General features: G+C 43.5%; 1 protein-coding gene across 3 annotated transcripts in view; it reads right to left on the bottom strand.

The window, feature by feature from the left end:
• The window catches only part of MYO1E (myosin IE), an 89,167-nt gene extending 78,229 nt beyond the window's left edge, over positions 1-10,938 (bottom strand). For all 3 annotated transcript variants that reach the window (XR_010606763.1, XM_065642118.1, XM_065642119.1), the window contains exon 1: positions 10,858-10,938. Coding sequence is in view for 2 of the 3 variants with exons in the window: in XM_065642118.1 (XP_065498190.1) it covers positions 10,858-10,860 (3 nt within the window). In the remaining variant the exon portion in view is untranslated. The remainder of the gene's footprint in view (positions 1-10,857) is intronic.
• Between the last annotated feature and the right edge of the window lie 9,322 nt (positions 10,939-20,260).

Raw genomic sequence — 20,260 nt, 5'->3', positions numbered from 1 at the left:
AGCTCTGCTGTAGAAAAAGGACTTGTACCTATGTAAAGACGAACTTCTAGTATTGTGAAGCTGCAAGCTCACTTATTTTAATCCATTCCATTAGTGCCACCTAACTGCTTAACATCACTATAACTCCACATAGAAAACTGCACTGGACACAGCTACAAAGAAAATAGACCCCTGTCGAGATTAACCCATGGTTTAAAGAAGGTTAGATTGCCCAGAAACTCTGTATCATTCTTCGGTTTTAGTGAAGAAGGATGTTCTTTTTGCCTAGAACAATACCAAATATGGGAATAAGTAGCCACTGTTGTTCTGCTTCCTCTCAAGTCTTCCTAGAATGAAACTATGCCAGAGTGAAACTACTCACACGCTTTGTTAAACATATTCCCGAGACTGATGCCAAGGGCAGTGGAGACTGGAGTAAGTTCTGCAGAAAGTACATACCCTGCGTGTTTGAAGGCAGCTTTAAGCTAGAACAGGTTAGTCTCCATTATTGTATGTACTCTTTTAAACCACAACAGAACCCACTTCAACCGTATCAAATCTAAGTTTTTTCAACCACATAGCACTGTATATGCAGATTAAGTTGTTATTTAAAGCAAGTATCAAACTGGTCAAATTCTTATTTTCTCCAGTACATTGGATCTAGTCCTTTATTGCCATGCAGATACACATTATTACATAGTGCTGTAAGACAAGAGTGACAGTTACAGACAAATATCCAAGCTGCTTCAGAAGCCAGACTCAGTTACTAGAAACAGGTACTCAACATATATCTCAAGTTCCACATATTGGATATTCAGGCACTGTCAAGTCCTCTTTCATTTGGTAAGATACACTTCTAATCTGCCTTGCTCTGCTGAAGACCTACCCCTATCCTCTCATCTGAAAACGATCATGCCTTGAACTCTGTGGTTGCAACCCAATGCTGAGACAAAAAAAAAAAAAGACACAGCAAAATAGCAAAAGCAGTGGCTCGCCTACAATGAAGTCATTCTCCTTTCCCCCACAGAACTCTGCTTTAAATGGAACTCAAGTTGCTCATTAAAAGCCAAATCTCAAATCAGACCTCCATAGACAAAAGCAGTGTCAAAACAGGATCTCCATTTGTTACAAAAAACACTCAAGTTCATTTTTTCCCCCGTGTCAAGCCTAATTCATTTAAAAAAAAATTAAAATAGCATAGTTTGTAGAAGTTAGCGCAACATCAGCTTTAAGAGCAAAGTCTATTTGCTGATAGCCTATTCCTATAACCTTGGTTCACCAACTTGGGTCCTGAGAGGGTTCTGAAATGTTGTTCCTGCAGGGACTTTGCCTTCAACCATTGGGAAGCAGCATGTGACACTGGCCATCAAAACCAAACACCAAGGGGCCCACCAGGTCCCATCAATTTGCTGGAAGAAAAGTGTTCTTCCCCATACAAGCCCTGTGTGCTTATGCCACCCCTTGCTAGTGCAGCTAGAAAAATGTGTGCTTCAAACAACTGTAATGAGGAACTCTTGGCTACCTGAGGAAGAAGCAGAAGAGATGCTTTGCAAACCCCACAGCCAATGCAGAGCAAGTAAACAGCTAACACTGTGGGCACAGATCAGGGGAGATTTATGCAGTTTTAGCTCTTTTGCTACAGATATCTCAGGAGGTTTAAGCTGCAGCAGTAGGTCTATACTTCCCCTGACACCAGGGCTAATCCATTCCAAAGAGTCACCTTATTCCAGTCTATTCAAGTCCTACAGGTTACACAAAGAACAGACAGGATACCCTCAAAACCAGAAAACATCTGAATTGCCCTACCCTGAGAAGTTATTTTGATTTTTCCACTGCAAAGACCATAATGTTTTTGTAGGAATCTTTGGTTTGCTGAAGCTAGCAATTATTGACCAATATAGTAGTTCCCAGCGTATATTTAAAGTTGAGGGGAAGCACTGAAAAAGGCTTTGGAGACTACCAACAATACAACATCAAGTCCTGGAAACATGACTGTGCAGAAGGCATGGGTTTTAAGTAGAGAAGAAATAAAATCTAGCTGAAGTAATTCTGTTCTTAGTGGACTGCTGTGTTTTAATTGGTAAAGTCAAATATTTGTTTTCATGGATTAAAGCACTTCGAAATTCAGGAACTAATCAAGTTTACACAAGAGCAGTGTCAGCAGGATATTATATGGTATTGAAGCTATAGGTAATAAAAATCATGCTTTATAATACATTGGTTTCCACAGTACCCACATTTTTAATTCAAATTATGGTAGGGAATATAGGAGAAGTTTCCTGACAGAAGTACTTTATCAGTCTAACTTGCTTCCATAAAAACTGCACTATCAAGAATCAACAAGAATTGTAGAACTAAATATGATACAAGAGTCTAATACAATTATGGATTTCTGTGGCTAATTAGTTTGTTCCCTAGATGATTGCATCCTATCACTAAGTCCTTCTAAAACATGATATATATTTAGATAATTTGTAAGTGCCAATATCAAGACAGAGAATTACACAAGATCCATGTTTCATTGGCCTTACCAGAAGATACTGCAGAATTATTTAGTAATTCAGACTATGTAGGCAGCTAGTACCACTGTGTTCAGAAAGCAACTAGCTGGTTTTGTAACTTTGTATCCTTTCTGGAATGAATCTCACCAAGTTCGACATCCCCCATTTAATATATCTGTACTATGACTGTGTTCAATTCCTGTTATAAACACTTTTGCATATTTCCCTTTCTTTAGGTATGTACTGAAAAGAGTTCAGACACAGTACAGGAAAACAAATTCTTTTATGATTGATAAACAGACAAATCAAATTCTTCCCAAATACTAAAAGAAAAAAAATACTCAAAAGTATGCACTTGCTTTTGAATACCATGAAGTGGCCTTTAAGATTAGGTTTAATGAGGCATACTGAAGGAGTATTTTCAAGAACACAGTGCTTTCACTTCACAAATAAAGTATTTTCCAGTTCATATACCAACATCTGCAATAAGATACTCCAAAACCTGAGTGATCAACAGGTGCTCAGTACATGCCAAAACAACCGTAACAGCTCAAAGCCCAACGGTTAACAGAATGCTAATTATGTACATATACATGCTGATGACAACTACATAAACTTTTGTCCTTGGAATCTTCCTACTGAAGAGCTATCAAAGTGTACAGGGGCCACAATGAAAAGGATTTAAAGAAATGTGTTGGTAGCATTTGTTAAAAGCAATTCAAATACACTTTCTATCAGCGTACTTCTTTACAAAGTTGGGAATAACACAGGGTTAAGAGTTACTGCAAAAGCAAATTTGGAAGCACTTAGGCATTTGTGCAGACTTGTATCCTTCGAGGCAGTAAAAAAAAGAAAAAAACACCCAAAACACGAACACACAAGATGAGACAAATTCTTGACTACTGCTTGGCACTGCAGATATATTACTGACAAGCAGTCTCAACTTCTATTTTTCCATATTTCTGCTATTAGCAATATACATCTCAAAGCACAGGAAAAGGCATAAATCACTGCGAAAGATAACAACATGCACTGGTAAACTGCCTAGAATTTAAAGCCTCACAAGTGCTGTGGAATGTCATATTGGAAACAGAAGACTGTCCTAGGTGCAGGATAAAACATCTGGCAGCATATTATTTCAAAAGACAAGCATGAAAGATTGAAATCCTGAGCATTAAGAACATTTGACATGTTTTAGAAAGGATATCAGGCTGCACTGTTCAGACTTAAATACGACTTCAACACTTAAATTAGACAAGGCTGACCAAGAACTGGTTACAGACTCAGGCTCAGCTGATGAAGGTGATTCAGTGAGTGGTTCTGAGCCGGCAAGGAAAACCCCTAACGCTTCCTGTGCAGGGACAAGTGCAGCCAGTCACTGCAAGACTGCTAGTGCTGTTTGAATGACGCCAACAAAAACCCCACATTTAGACTTCAGACTGCTGAACAAAGCACCAAAATAGCTTCTCAAAGCACATTCTTTTGCATAAACCATTTGTGTTCCTTTTTTTGATGAAGTAAGCTAAAGAAAGATCTATCATCCTCCCACCCCAAGAGCATTAAAACATTACGTTCCCTGACCACCTGAAGTGGCTTTTGCCAGAGACACTTCTGGCAGCTGAGGAATCACCCAGATGATAGGAGAGCAGAGCAGACCTGTTTTTTAGTCCTTTTTACACTTCCATAATGGTGTTGATCACAAAGCATGCTCAACATCTGGTAGCACCTGACTTAAACTTTAAAGTTCACATTTAGTTGTTGATATTAGTAAGTTATATGTTAGTAGGTAATTATTTGTACCTCTTAAGCATGCTTCCCTATAAGCATCACTTCTGATAACTCTGACTCATGCTCCAATTAGCAATACTGCTTTCCATGACAGATCTCCCATTGGCTTTACTTAAAATAGCTTTTTCAGTTTCAATTAAAAAAAAAAAATCAGAAATTTTTTTAGAAATACACTTTACAGTTTATGAACCCAAGCAACCAATAGTTTTAATGCCAATTAAATGCCGCTGTGTCTTTGGAAAAATAATCTTGAGCTTAGATGTACTTGCTGTTGTACATTGAGCCAACGAACTCCAAAACCATTTAGGTATTTGTATGAAGCATATATAATAAAATAGGCAGAAAACACCTGCAAGGTTCAGCGTGTGGAAATACTTTAGACCACGAAACCTCTTCCTACCACAGTAATGACTTAGTCAAGCAGAGAAAACAGATCTCATGCACTGCCAGAACATGACAGTGCACCTGGTCTGCCCCAGGGCTATTCTTGCATTTTTAGAGAGGTGAGGGTAGAAGAAGGGGAGGAAATCAGTAGGTGGAGGATAGAAAAGCTGGAAGATAAGGTGAGTCAGGAGATGAGCGATAGCCATACTTCCTGGGCAGGTCAGTGATTGGCATCTCAGGAACGTGGGGAAGGGAGCAGGAGATGGGAAAGACTGGCCTGAGCCCAGGAAGGTCTGACTAACTACAGTTCCTCACACCCAGGCTCCCCCAGGAGTGCAACAGGAGGCCAAGATTGCCCAATAGTACTGATGATTAGGCGAGGTGAATGTCTAAACAACTTGCCAGAGACAGCTCTTGGTTGTGATCTTAAGATAGGAACAAAATTCTTGTTTACTTTCTGCCATATTTCTCTAATATTTGTAAATACTTTCACACCCATGTAGTAGAAATAATAAAAGCCAAACAACATACAACAGCGAACAGAATCCTTTGGCTACAAGCAGTTTCAAAAATTAGCAGGCATCCCATACACCTGTAATACTTCTCCATACACAAGCAGGAAAGAAACAAACAAATCACTTCCACAGAAGTATTGGAATGCTGGTCATTTGCTAGTGACCTGCAACCACCAGAAAAATCTTCTTGGCAGACAACAAAATAGTGAGGAAATTAATGACATCCAACAGATGAGAAAATGCATAAGAGAACCTTCCCCAAAAGGTTTAGCCTTTTACACTGATGTAAACTGTTGTTGCTTACATTCAAGGTGAGACTTTAGATAGTACAAAGTGGCTTAATTCAAAAAGTTAACAATAGCGCAAGGCAACCCCTTCTTGCCAAAGCCTGGTGATTTCTGCATTTGCAAAGGCAATGAACTGTTTTACAAAAATAAGGATTTGGAAAATAAACATATACACACACTCTTCCCAGTTCTGAGAACTGCTGCTTTGATTTTACTCCTTCTACTCTTGCACTGTTAACTCCCAGAACAAAACCTGTTTTAATTAGGTGCAAAATCCCTTTCTAACATAGCTCTTAATACTTTCCAGTAGCCACACACCATCTAGATCTAGAATCCAGCTTCCCAAAAAAAGCAGAGCCAAGTATTACATTACAATAGTGTTTTAGGAAACTGAAAAGCAGGTCAATTGGTCACTCAAACTATGTTTTGTGGTGACAACCAGAATAAATGGATAAGCAAAAACCTGACAACTTACAGGCCAAGACAGTAAGCCAGATCCAGGCTAGTCTCTGCTAGCAGAACAACAACGATCTGTCTCAGATCTCTTAGTATAACCACAGGAAAGTCACTCCCAGGGTTACCGAGGTCCTTGGCAAAGAATTCCTTAGGCTGAAATTGGGAAAAGTACAAAAACCTTTCTTCTTTGATGTAACTTGGATAGGGCAGTGCATGACCATTTAGATCAGTCACTTTTACACTAAATCCTAAATCTGGGAAGAGATTAAGTTGGTATTTATGCAGGAAAAAAAATATTTAAAATTATCACAAATGGAGCTGAGAAGACTTCTCTAAAGAGACATACAACTTCTTAGGGTTTCAAGCACAAAAACATACTTTCCATGTTAAGATGAGAATATTACTAAGATTTTACTGAGAACTCAGTAAAAGCTTGACTAGATTTCACTGGCTATCACAATAGCTTTAAAAAGCTTGTTTAACTTCCCCCATTACACATATGCAGCAATGTTTTAAGATGAGGCAGTAAAACTAGGGCAAGTTATCCCTTCAAGTTAAGAAAAAATTACTGTAAGTAGTTTAGTTAAACTACTAATAGCACTGTCACCCCATTTCCTTCACCAGCAGCTAGTTATGTATGGAGGGGGAAAAAAACAGTTCTGGAGGGCAAAAGAAATTATGAGAAAAATGTTTAAGATGTACACACGTACAATCAGGTGTTCAGCTTTCAGCTGCAAAAGCTGCATTTAGGTAACATTCTACATATGTTAGTGTTTTCTGAAAAAGTGCTCTAACATGCCCAATATATCCATAAACCATTCTAGAGGTCTAAACTATAAAGAAACAGAGAAAAGCATGCACACAATTCAAACAAACAAAACACAATCAAGTATGAGTCCCTGGCTTTGCTATTGAACATGCTACTGTGGTTTTTATATTTTATGTATTGGCCAGACAGAAACACCATATAGCTAGAAGATTTTTCCATTAATGCACCTCTAGACATAATGCAAAGCACATGCTGTTACCCTCCCTACTATTCCACATTTGGCAGAGAACAAGGTTTAAGCTTATGCTACTGTCTGCAGCACCAGACAGAAAAGCTCCCTTCAGATACAGAAGCATCCGTGTCCTCCTTGTGACTTTCTTGCAGAAGAAGAACTTAAGATGGTATAAGGTCCCAGCTCACATCACACATTAGCTATTTTAGGACAAAATCCTAAAGGCTAGCAAGTCCTTCCAGGCTAATTGAGTCATTTTCATTTCTGCAGACTTTCACAGGCACTACATGTAATCAAGACATCCCTAGCATCTTGCTGGATTGGGCCATAAATATCTGACCTTTACTGATGTCAAGCTATGTTTAACTGCTATAAAAAGGTTCCTTTTTAAGACTCAACCTTCCGTCTTTGTTGACGAGGTGGAAACATGAAGACACCAACTATGCCCAGACAAAACACGCATACTGACTGCAGTGCTACAAAAAATGCTTAGCATTGAAATGCTTGTTAAAGGCAACATGTGAACACTTTTTTTTTTTCCTTAAGTGAATTAGACAATCCTGGCTTGCTCAACAATTTGCGAGTTACTCCAGATACTGATGAATCTGCTTTCTTTTGGAGCCTTCCCTCTAGAACAGAGATTATGCAAAAGCAGGCAAAGTTTATCACTGATGAGTTGGAGTGTTTATCTGGTTTTATGTTTTGTTTGTTTCCTACTTTTTCTAATAAATACTATTTCTGAGGCATAAACTGGCACCATATTATGTTTGCTGATTAGCATTCAATGTTTTATCCTTAGAAAGTCAAAGCCAGCTGACAGTACTCAGGGGAACAATATTTCCCTGAAGACTAAAGAGCTGCTTTAAACAAAAGGTTGAAGATCACATTGTCACATTAACGTGACAATATTACTTTTGTAACATGATACAAATTCTCTATCCAACTCCACACAAGATCCTCCAATGCATCTCCATGAACTACCTAATGACACTATGAAGGTCCCAACTCACATAATAAAAGCAAAAGTTGCATAAAGTTCACATGATCTTACTTTTCACTTCAAGCAAGTTTCAGGTTAGTTTTGCTGAGAGGTTTCCTGAACATCAAGGACCCATTCTTGCACTGGAGTGGGACTACTTTACACTTACATAATACACATTTTGAAAGACTTAAAAGTTACAGCTAAACTCTTAGAGGTTCTGGTTTATTTTGAATTTTTAAAATTGAAATGCAAAGTTAATAAAATGGATGCAATTCAAGAGAAAAATTTCAGATGTTACATTTTTTAGAACTGGCTGCTTTAATGCAGTTTTGCCCCACTGTTGCTCATTCCCATCTTGTACTGCAGTGTACAGCCACAAAACAGCCCACCCATTCCATGTCTGCAGTTCTCCTCCTGAAACCACACTGTTAACTGGATATAGATCTTGGTCTGGATTAAAAATAAATCAGCAAAAAAGCACAAGTGTATTGCTAAGTTGCACAGATCTGCACAACCTTGCCCGCAGACCCGAGCGAGGCAGCGTGCCACGGCACAGAGGCTAGACAACACGGTACATCTATACCAGCATCACCTTTATATGCTCTGCTGTACCAGACTGCCTCAACGGCATGAAACAACCACAACCGACAGCAGCATTATCTCCGCACCCTGCACTGTGGACACCATCAGAACAGGAAAAATTCACTGTGAGGCCTACGGAGATGATATGGCAGAAAAGACTTAATTTAGAGAACATGAAGCGCACCTATGACATTCTGCTTCTCCACAGAAATCAAAATTGTCAAAACAAAAATAAGGGAAATCATGTGAATTTTGCATACAGTACAGAGAACAAGTATAAAGTTTCAGGATATTAGTAGGGTGATTCATGTTCATAAGCAGTCATTGCAAGTCCCACCAGGCAATCCATCCTTGTGCCAGCTTTCTAAGTTACAAAATATTACCTTTAATGATTATCAAACAATTGTTTGTGCATAATTCTTAGGAAAAAAAAAAAAAGCAGTACTTCAAAAACGATCTTTCCTGGGTTTGTTGTAATCATTACTTTCAGACAATTTTAAGAAATGGAGTTCACATTAGCTTGAAACCTCACAGTGAAAAGATTAATTTGAGACTACTTCAGTAACAAACTAAATCTGGAGAAATAACTGCCTGAATAGTTCCCTGGAAATTACATCTTGTGGAGGAAACTAGTTCTTTGACAACATAAAATTCATCTCGTATGTTACCGACTAGTTATGTATACTTACAATAACTACATTTTGATTAAAATCTTTCATTAAAAAGCAATTAATAGAGTCCACAGCAGATCAACTAATAGACTCACTGATCTCCAAGTATTATTGTTAAGAGGCAGACATCTCAGAAGGCCCTGCACCAAGGACTTCAACCCCATTTCACATGCCAGCAGCACAGGCAATGACACAGTCTCTACCAGGAAGTCTGTAAGTGCCACAGGTGTCTGTGACTCAGCAAGTACTGAGCAAAGGTTATGGTTAAAGAGTTGATTTGAACCACCTGGCTAACTCACAGGGAACACATGGACCCCTCTTATTCAAAGCTCCTTACCAATAACAGGGCTGTAAGATGTGGTAGTATCACTATCCCTGACTGTGACAGAAATTTTACCTTCCTAACCTCTGCAATGCTTCATTTAAGGCACAGGCTTGTACTCAACATAGGTGTTAACCAGGCACAACTGTACTTGCCACAGGAAGTCGAAGCCCAGACACTGGTAATAAGACGGGCATCCTTTAAAACATACTGGCAGTGAAGGGCCCCAGCTAACACTCCAAGTCAGCAAAGCTCTGACTACACAAGGCCTAGGTTGATCAGTCTTCAAAACTTAACCTTAGTTAAGCTTCAGTAGGAATAATGCAAAAGTTTTCCAAGTTTAACTCACGGATCTCTAGCATTCCACTTTAGAACAGTTTTTTAATAAATTACTTATTTAAAGGTTATGGATTTTAGCCTAGTTTATTACCACATAGGATTTTTCACTACTGACTCTAGGTTCTTGTATAACAGGTAGTCATAATCATTATTTGGATTACTTCAGAATGAAAGCTATTTATCAGTCATCAAGAGTCAATTACTAAAGGTAAACCAGGATCAGCTGCTTAACCTCAGCTTTTTCCTCAGCCTAGCACTGATGTGTTTGGCTGACATCACATCGCTTCATCACACGAGAGGTTTAACAGACCCCGCATTTGCAGTGCCCAAATTCCCTGCCTTCGGTTGCTCGTTTGCTGCACACCCCGTTTCCGCGCCGCCCGCCGCAGGCCAGCGGGCCGGAGCCGCCCCCGCTGCTGGGACACGGGGGCCCGGGAGCAGCAGCTCGGGGCGGGGGGGCGGTCTCCGGCAGAACCCCGTCCAGAAGGGCGCTCTGAAGCGGAGACGCGTCACCTGTTGTTCAACAACGCCGTCGCGTTACCTTCCCACAGCGTGTTTCCTCCTTGAGGACAGCGACACGCAAAACCTCTTTAGACCCCAAACGGCGAGAGACGACGGGAGATGAGGCTTGTGCTCCGCCGGCGCCGCCCGAGCGCCGCGGGACGGGACGGAGCCCGGCCAGGGCGGGCTGGGGACGGCCCCGGGCTGCTCGGGACGCCACTGACGAGCGGAGCCGCCGTGCCCCGGCGGCAGCCCCCACCCGGGCTCCACGGGGCCAGCAGCCCCTGACCGGCTGCGCCCCGGCAAGCGCCCGGCACGGTCGCGCTCCCCACACGCCGGCTGCACAACTCCCCCCTCGCCGCGGCCCCTCCACAGCGCGGGGCACGGAGCGCTGCCCGCAGCCCCTTCCCGGCCAAGCGTGAGGAAACGCAGCAGACGGGCGCCGAGGCAGCCGCGCTCTCCGCGCCGAGAGCCGCCGGCGGGCGCGCCCCCCCCGCTCCACTGCCCCCCCCCCGAGAGCCGGCCGAGCCCCGGCGGCCCCGCGCCTACCATCGCGGCTCCTCGGCGCTCGCTGCCCGCGGCTCTGCGCAGACACGCCGGCGCCCCGGGACGGACGGCGGAGAGGGAGCGAGCGCGCGAGCCCGCCCTCCCCGCGCGCGCAGCTCGCCGCCGGGGCGGGGCGGCGCGAGGCAGCCCGGCGCAGCGGCCCCGAGCGGGCGGGGCGGCCCCGCGAGCGCTGCGGCCCGGGCCGGCGGGAACAGCGGGAGGGAACGCGGCGGCGGCTGCCCCGTGCCGGCCGCGCGGGCGATGTGTCCATAAATGGAGAACTCGCCGCGGCGCAGCCAATCGCCGCGCGCCGCCGGGACGTCATTCCCTGAGGGAATCCCGTGCGCGCGGCCTGCGCGCCCTCGCGCTCCCGCCGGCTGCGGGGCCGGTGCTCGCGACACCCCCCGGTGCACCCGCAGCAGCCCCGGTCTGCCCGGCCCCCGCGCTGGGGTGCGCGGCCCGGCCCCGGGGCGCGGGGGTGCGCGCCGCTGCGGCTGGGCCGAACGGTAACACCCCAGCAAGCTGCTTCACACCCACAGCGCTGAGAGGCTTCTAATCCCTGGGAATACTGGAGCGTACAAAGCATCTTGATACCAAATGGATGCCAAAACAAGTCCTAGGTGCACCCCGCAAATGCAAAAAAACAACAAAAAATTAAGTGTTTGCCTGGAGGTTGGCACCTGCCCTATGTTGCCTGTATTGTTTTGATCAGAATACAATCAATACAATTTCCAGAGACTGCTTTCTAAGGGATCGAATAAGTAAAACCCATCCACGGCTGGGGACTGAAGTCCTGGTAACAAACGCTCCTCCCCAGGGTCAAAGCCCTGCTGTTGACTTTAATGGATTTCTAACCACCGTTAGAGTACAAATAATGTGGAAACAACACAATCTAACAGTCATAACTGACAGACCCCGAGTCATACATTAATACTACTTCCAAACTACTTTGAAAAGTACAGTTTCTGTTTTTCACTGTTAGATATTACCAGGTTTTAGTTTATTTCCGATTAAAAAGAAGTGTGGTTCTTGGAAAAAATAGAGAGTGGTGTTCAATTTTTATTGCTTATTTTTATAAACCAAATAAAGACTCCCTTCCAAACTATTTTAGAGATGAGGCATAAGCGCATTCACTCCCGACTCTCTGGAGGAGGGGCTGGTTCTGCAGCCAGATGTGGCCGTGCTGCTCAGCACAGGCACCTGGCTTTGTCCGCGTGGGTCTGGCCGCAGGATCAGCATGCGGGCTCGCAAACGTTAAGCATGGATAATGAAGTGTTACAAATTCAAACCACCCCAACGCGCTCAATAAAGAAATGGGTCAAAACTTAAACTATCTATCTGGCCCCCTCTTAGGTCCCAGAAACTTTGGTGGTTTGGATGAAACGCAACAGCCTTGCACATGTTTTACCCTTGGTTTTAAAGAATACCAAAGCACTTCTTCAGCTCAGCCTGGTTTACACTGTATGATTACTGATCACGTGAAGCTTGGGATTTCTGTAGTGGATTGCTTGGATGTTAACTGACATTGACATGACGGGTAGGAAATATTTTCACTGATAAAGTAGCTTGGTGGTAAATACAAGCTGCAATGGCTATTAAAGCAAAAATAAATCTGATAGTGCTAAAAGTTAGAAGAAGTTCACAGGAGAAGAGTTTCACGCTTTGATTCCCAATAGGTGAGTAACAGCAGTTTTATGGAAATAGGACAAAAATAGTTTGCCTAGTATTTCATTTGAACATGGAAATGTTACATAAATTTATGAGACTGTGATAAAAAGCGGTGAAGAAAACCTGTGAGAATCCAGAGAGCACATATAGGCCCACAAAAGAAAGATAATCCAATAGGTTGTGTAGGTTTTTCTATTTGTTTTGTACATGGGTCTTTTTAATGTCTGTGTTCATTTTCCTAAGACATATATTTGTATGTGTGTTTCCATACAAAGAAACATCTTTATAACAAGTTATGAAAAAAGTGGAGAAACTAGGTTGTGAATGAAGAGTAAAAAAGTGCATTCAGACTGGATAGCTACCTGAGAAACTAGTCCCGAGTTCACTGTATTTTACGTGTGCTACAGGGGCACATCTACTCTAGATGGACTAGAAGATGACCTTCAACAAAAATGTCAGGGCTGAAGGCATCAGTGCTCTGTGTCTGCATGAACCTTTGCTAAGCACTGTGTGTACCAAGCACAGTCTAATTCACAATGAACTCTTTTCATGGTTTTAAACATAGTCGTTTAATTCTGCTTATTTTAATGATAAACATCTAATTCCCAAGCGGACTGTATTAGGTGAATGACACTTATTCAACACCCAGGTTGAGAAGGAGGGGAAGGCATTTCCCTTCGAGTGTCAGCGGTGGAGTGCCTGAATGGTCTGCATGCCTGGGCTCCTCCAGCCAACAACATCTAACAGTCAGCTCTGAGAAAGGCAGAACCCACATTTTCATCTCAAGGAGCTCCAGCAGAGTAAAAAGGAATCTTTGTATTTTTAAAGGATGAACACAACTTAGAAGTGGTGACATTTCTGTCATAAAATTCAGATGGACAGGTTACCTTTAAGAGACCTAACTTACAAATATCTAAGAAAAATTCCCAACATCAAGAGCTTTAATTGTTTTTTTCAGTGCATGTATTGTCTGACAGTGTTGTGTTTGGTTAGTAACACCTACCAGCTCCTGCACACAAGTGCTAACATCAAGAATTATTTTGAGGATATTTTCTGGCTGCAAGCAGTTGCAGCACTTGATCCTCCTGATATTGATCACTAGTGCTAAGCTTCAACAAAACATTTAAGGACAAGCTTCACTCCAGTGCCTGAGGAGGTTTATTGAGTCAGCACTCGGGACTCGTTCGGAGGTGGGTTCAGGCTCAGTGCTGGCAAAGTGATGACAGCCTCTTTGCCATGCCCTGATTCAGAGCCCAGCACTGGGCAGTGCCACAAGGGAGAAGTTGTTGCCTCCATAGTGCGGCTGGTAACTCGCACACGTGTTTCCACCTTCCCACTGCCTGAGTGACACCGTGTGCCAGCACCCAACAGGCATCAGGCTGGTGCCGAAGTGTGTAAAGACTAAACTATCTGAAAAAAGAACATGGTCCTTACCTCTGGAAATGCCAGAGAATACAACCTTCCCTTGCTCTCCATTCTAAAAACATTAATGTGGCTTCAGAAAGAAATAACTCTCACGAGAAGTCAGTGGATCTGGAAAAGAGTAGGAATTTTAATGAAATAAGCACTGCCCTGACTGCTTTCTAATTGTTTAAAACTGACAGCAAAGGAAAAAATAAGGCATTACTGCTTTCCTCTTACTTACAAAATATATTTAGAATAAGTTTTATAACCTATATATTTGTCGTCTATTGATCAGAATAATTTAATTAATAATCTAATGCTTGAAAGCCACTAAAATAAGGCTTAATACCCTTAACAAGACATCATACTTTTAGTTAGAAAACCACACAATCTGGTATTTCTTAGAAAGATGAAGGACTTGTGTCACAGAAAAACAAGCAGTAGAAAATTAAGGAAACTTTAAAAATTCCATTCAATTTTTGCTGTATCTGCTTTCCAAAGAGTAAACAGTCATTTTATAATCTTAATGCTTTCTGCTACAATGCAGATGGCTACATTCTGCCTTCAGTTACACTTGGCGAATGTAGAATTCTACTTACAGAAAATAAAACAGGGATCCAGCAATTTCTACTTGTGAAATGTAGGGAGAAACACAAAAACATGTATAAAACAAAGGCAGAAGTTTATGACTTAAAATGTGATGAAATCACTTCAATGATTAGGACTGTTTTCCAGTTACAGAAAACAGTATAACCATTTTAGCTTTCTGCCACTCCCTTTCTCTGTACCTAACACAGCATCTTCCTTTTTTCCTTTCTTTTGTTTGCCTTAAATTAGAGAAGCATACCTGTTCAGAAAACATGCTCATTAACAGGTTCAACGTGTCCATCTAAAATACCACAAGAATAAAAAGTACAGTAACAAAATCAACAGCCCCTTTTCACCCATTGAGGTTTTTTTGAGGAAAAATATCATGTGGCTCCTTTACTCTGGATCTGATTAAGAGAAGCCTCAGACGTAAGAGATACTCAGAATTCATGGAGTTGAATTTTCTCCAACTGTAACCCAAAGTGTATGAATAATGTTGTTATTTGCAAGGCTGGTATAAATCTGGAAGAAGTCCACAAGGACTTGGTAACCGAGGAGTTTTGCCTCCTGCATTCCTGTGACTGACTTCAGTTAAGTTACGTAGGTTCACATCAACAAAAGTACAAGGACTGTATTTTTTTTCCTCAGAGGGAGATTTTTTGAAACGTTACACAAGCTTTTAAGATCAAAATTTTATGTTATGATGAGCAACCTGATCTAACGTCAACATTAGCCCTGCTTTGAGCAGGGAGTTGGACCAGATTCCCTTTTGAGGTCCCTTCCAGCCTAAATTGCTCCGTTCTGTACTTCCATGATTATTCAAAATGGGGCTCCATTCATGAGTGAGACAGTTCAACACTCCAGAATAAATTAACATTATTGTTAATGTTGTGTCTTGATAAGGAAAGTGATCTGAATTTGCCTTCAAGACCTCTGATGAAGAGAGTATCTGTGTAGGTCAAATCAAAGATCATTCACCTCCATACCCTGTGTTGGCCGGTGGCCAGGACAGGTGCCTGGGAAGAGCAGAGGAACAGACAAGCACTTCCCTGTCCCCTCCCCACCTCTCAGCCCCCACCATGCTGAACGCTGTTCTCAGACAAGGGACAGAGAGAGTAAGCAGACCAAGAGCCAGTATGGAGGTACCTTTTAAAGTTAATTTCAAGACTGCAGTAGGACATACAAATGTTGACCTGTTTTAAAATTAAAATAACTTTAATCAATTTGCTTTAAACAAAAATTTGCTTTCAAGCCCCACTCCTGCAGATATACATTCTCAAGAAAACACTGAGTATCTGAGCAGTCCTTCAGCAAGGAAAATTACTAGACAGGTGCATGAAGTTAGTCTAGGTATTTGCCAGGTCAGAGAATCCAGCTGTGTACACCAACAAACTAGAACAAGCTCAGCTGAGGCCAGTGGGCCCTCCCTGAGGGGAGGCTGAGGGAGCAGGGCTTGCTCAGCCTGACAAAAGCAGACTTTGGAGGACCTGACAGGAGCCCCCAGTACCTATGAGGAAGTCATCAAGATGGCAAAGCCGGACTCTTCACAGTGGTGCATGGAGGGAAGACAACAACAGAAATGCAAACAAGAGAGGTTCAGGCTGGGTACAAGGAAAATGTTCTTCCCCCAGCAGCCAATCAAGCATGGGAGCAGGCTGCCCCAAGAGGCTGGATAGTCTCCATCCTTGGGGGTTTTCACGAGCAGCCTGTGTAAAACTGCAAAAAACTGCATTTGGCCTCATCAGTGACCTTGGTCGGAGCAGGAGGTTGGCCAGGTGTCCTCTTGAGGTCCATTCTAACCCGACTTATACCACAATCCTATGACTCTCAGCTTGGTTACTATCCCATTTTGAAAGTACTTATGGCATGCTTTGTTTCTGGCCTGATCGTTTGATGTGGGAATTATTTTAAAACAAATAAGTCAATCAGAGTGTGGATTCAGACCCCGCCTTGCTTTTTACAATGGTGTGTGCACGCTATAGCACTTTTATCCTTTGCATCTGCCAGGTACCCAGCCCTGCAATAGTCTGCCTATATGACAGTGCGAGATGTCTATATTTTAACCAAAATCAGAGATAATCTGCTATTTCAGATTGAACTGACGCAGTTAAGTTTGCCTCTGATTTCCCTTACCCTTTGTTTACCTAAGGTGGTTGTACCAAAGTCCAAAGAATGACACAAGGAGGAAACAGCAGTGAAGGCAGACACACCCTCGATGGACTTTGTTTTTCCAGTAATACTTTCTCTTAGCTCATACGCCTCTGCTGCGCAAAGGGACAGATCATCCTTTCTGTGATACATGAAGTTTTACTGACGCTACACACGCTAGAACTTGTTTGAATATATAACCTGGAAATCTTACAAACAAAACTATTATTCACCATCAATTTTAACAGTCTTATATTCTGCCAAGGTTTGTTATATGCTCTGGAAAAATCCATACTTTCAGTCACACTCTCAGCTCTTCAGCACCATTAGAAATTCAGAGTAACTGCTGTTTCGCCACCACCAAACTTTCTTTCTGGAGGCCGACATGTGGGGATGCGGGGGCCGCAGACGTGGCCCCTGCCGCGCGTCCCCATTGCTCATGCCCCGCGCCGCAGGGAACGCCGCTGTTATTCGAGGGGTCCTTCCCTTCCCTCCCTGCCTCCCAAGGAGCGGACCTGCTATGAGATACCTGCGAGGAAGCGATGACAACAGGGGTTTGCCCCGGCGGCCGCAAGATTCGCCGCCGCCCTCCCGGGGCTGCCTGCGCGGCGCTGCCCCCCGCCGAGCGGTTCCCATGGTGACGGCGTCCTGGCAACCGCGCCCGCTCCCGCAGCCCGGCCTGCGGCGGCCCCGCTCCGCGCAGCGGCTGCCACGCCGCGGACGGACGGACGGACTGACGCCCCGGCTGCGCAGAGGCAGCCACGACGCTTCGCAAACGGCCGCTGGAGCGATGGCAGCGCGCTAAAGAGCGGGGCCCGGGCGGCCGCGGGGATGCAGGGGAGCGATGGGCAGCCCTGCCCTGCCCTGAGCCAGCACTGGTGAGTGCGCGCTGCGCCCCGCGCCCGCCCGACAGCCTGTCCCAACTACGTCCCTCCGCGTTGCATGGCCATAGAGTGGTGTCTGCGCTGTCATGTCCTGTCAGCTCTTGTGTACCCCGTGTTTCCACAGCCATCACCGCGTGTATCGGTGACCCCTCCGGGCTCCCGGGCCCGCCTGCCCGGCAGAGCCGCGGGCGAGGCAGAGCAGCGGGCACGGCGGAGCGCCGGTGCATCCACACGGCACAGCGCGGGCACGGGTTCCAGCTGGGATCCCAGGTGCTGCAGAGCTGCGTTAGCACAGTCAAGCACCTCAGCCGATCAGACCTATTTCTGCAGAGGACCCTCAGCCTGGGCTCGGCAGGCCGGCACGGTGACCGCTCCCTGCGCGGAGCCTGCTCCCGCACTCCACCGCACACCGCGTACCTGTTCCCAAACGCCACACAGCACACAGGGGCTTTGCACGGGTTTGTTTCACACGACTCGCTAATACACTCGGGTTTTGACCCATCTTTTTGCTGAGCTGCGACCCAGGGACTTTGGCACTTACTCCAAAATGTTGCCCCAAAGTGCCTCAGAGTAACACCAGGACCTTGCGGCTCCTGGGATGGCACCGTCAGATGCTCCCTGTATAGCAACCAAAGTGGTTTCTATTTTAAGAAGAAAAGAGTGATTAAAGTGTTTGCCTAGGCAGGTATTCAGTCTGCTTTGATTCCCGTGTGACTTGTGGCAAGTCACATAGTCCCACTCGTGCTTCACCTCCCTACCAGCAACAAAAGGAAAATAACATTTTCAGGAATAATAACGCTTTCCTACCCCACAGGCATATTGTGAGGATGAATGTGAAAAACGCTCTGAGGTGCACAGACATTAGAGCAAGCACTAGATTTAGGTTATAATGGAAGATGGAGAACCGAACACTACAGATGTAATTATCCTTCAAAACCGGAGAAATGGAGAATCCGCAGAAAATAAACATGCAAGGCAGTCTGCTGAAGTGGGAAGGGATGCCACAGTACAAATAGCAAGGAGTGAACTTCACATTGCTAAGAGTTTCTTCTGCATGTCCCATGTATGATGTTTTTTCAAGCTTTCACATGTCTGGTGTCAGTGACTCAAAGAAACGATAAAGAAGTAGCCTCTGTTTGCATGGAAAAGCTGCCTTATGTATCAAGTGAACTGTTATTTTTGGCACTTGGGCATACCATTTACAACAGGGACAAATCTTTACCTTGTCAGTGTAACAAGAATATTTGGAAATTCAGTAAATTAAATCAATCAAACAATCAAAATTTACTGGGTTAATGTATTATGATTTAAGATTCTATAGCAGTTATCAAGCAGGAAACAACATCATTTAAGAAAAAAAAAAAACAAAAAAACACCCCAAAAAAACCCCACCAACCCCCAACACTTGAAACTAGTATTTCAATTGGGATCTAAGCTGATCCTAGTTTACTGCCACTAAAATTTGAGCTTTGTGAAATTACATTCTTCTGAATCTAGGCATTAGAACATATTCTTCTTTTATTTTATACTTACTAGTCTAAATAGGTAGAGAGGGAATTTGCCGTTAGTTCCAACACCCATCTATTATTGTTTCCTGCAAATACCTACCTCCAAACTGCAGAAAAGTTTTGTACAACTGCTGAAGAAGATCTTAACACATCCATTCTGGATGTTGGATCAGATCAAGAAATCCGATAATTGATGATATTTCAGTGTGTACCAAGTGATGTGCTTAAGTTAGCAACAATGAACGAGAAGTCCATCTGTGTAACTTTTGTTTCATGTGCACAGTTCCCCCAAACATTTGCCATTAGCTGCATGTCTAATGGTAGTCTGGCAGAAAAAGTAAAAACTTCAAACAATCCTATGCTTACTCTGCTCCAAACAGTTTTTTCAATTGATAATAAATGGATAGTGCAGACTGTAAAATGCTTGAGTGGAGGGTTGGTTTTTGTTTGTTTGTTTGGCTGGTTTTTATAAATTGTATTTCACTAAGATACTGCTAGATGTACGGACTTTAATTTGTTCTCCATTTTTCTAGGTAGTGTCCAGTGTTTTGGTGCTGTGAAATGCATAGCTCTTCTCAAATCAGTAGGATATTCTGGGGTTTACAGTTACATTGTGTTTAAATGCTTTGCTGCATCAAGATCATTAGAATGTGTTATGGCCCAGAGGATGAAGAGCGAGCGAGCTCAGATGCACTGAGAACGGGGTGCCTGGGCCCTGTCTAACCTGGCGGTGCAGCTGGGGGGTGGCCTGCAGAGCGGCGGCATGGGTAAAAAAACACCTGGGAAAGCAGAGTGTGAGGAAGATTGCAGCACTGGACATTCAGTGTCTGCACAGGATTTTGAATGCAGAAATCATCATAATGATACCCAGTTCTTATACTGTGCTTTTTACTTACAGGCATGTAGGGAAATTGAGTCATTAGAAATGGAAATAACTTGTTCAAAGTCATCAGGATCAGAAATTGAGCAAGGAATTAGAATCAGACCTTCTGAATTCCAGTCTAGTGTCATTGCTGCTCAGCAACCCAGCTTCTCTTAAAATGATTTTTTTTTCTAATTTGTAGTTTCTGAAGCACTGTGCTATAAATAGAACACACACACTGTGACAATGTTTGCTCTCTGCTTTCAGGCAGGGCTTTCATAAATTTCTAAAGCACAATCATGTTTCGCATTTTGAGATCTTGGAGGATGACCCTATCACTTCTT

The sequence above is a fragment of the Caloenas nicobarica genome, chromosome 10, assembly GCF_036013445.1.
Source record: "Caloenas nicobarica isolate bCalNic1 chromosome 10, bCalNic1.hap1, whole genome shotgun sequence".
Classification (NCBI taxonomy): domain Eukaryota; kingdom Metazoa; phylum Chordata; class Aves; order Columbiformes; family Columbidae; genus Caloenas; species Caloenas nicobarica.
This window is presented reverse-complemented; position numbering and strand designations above follow the sequence as displayed.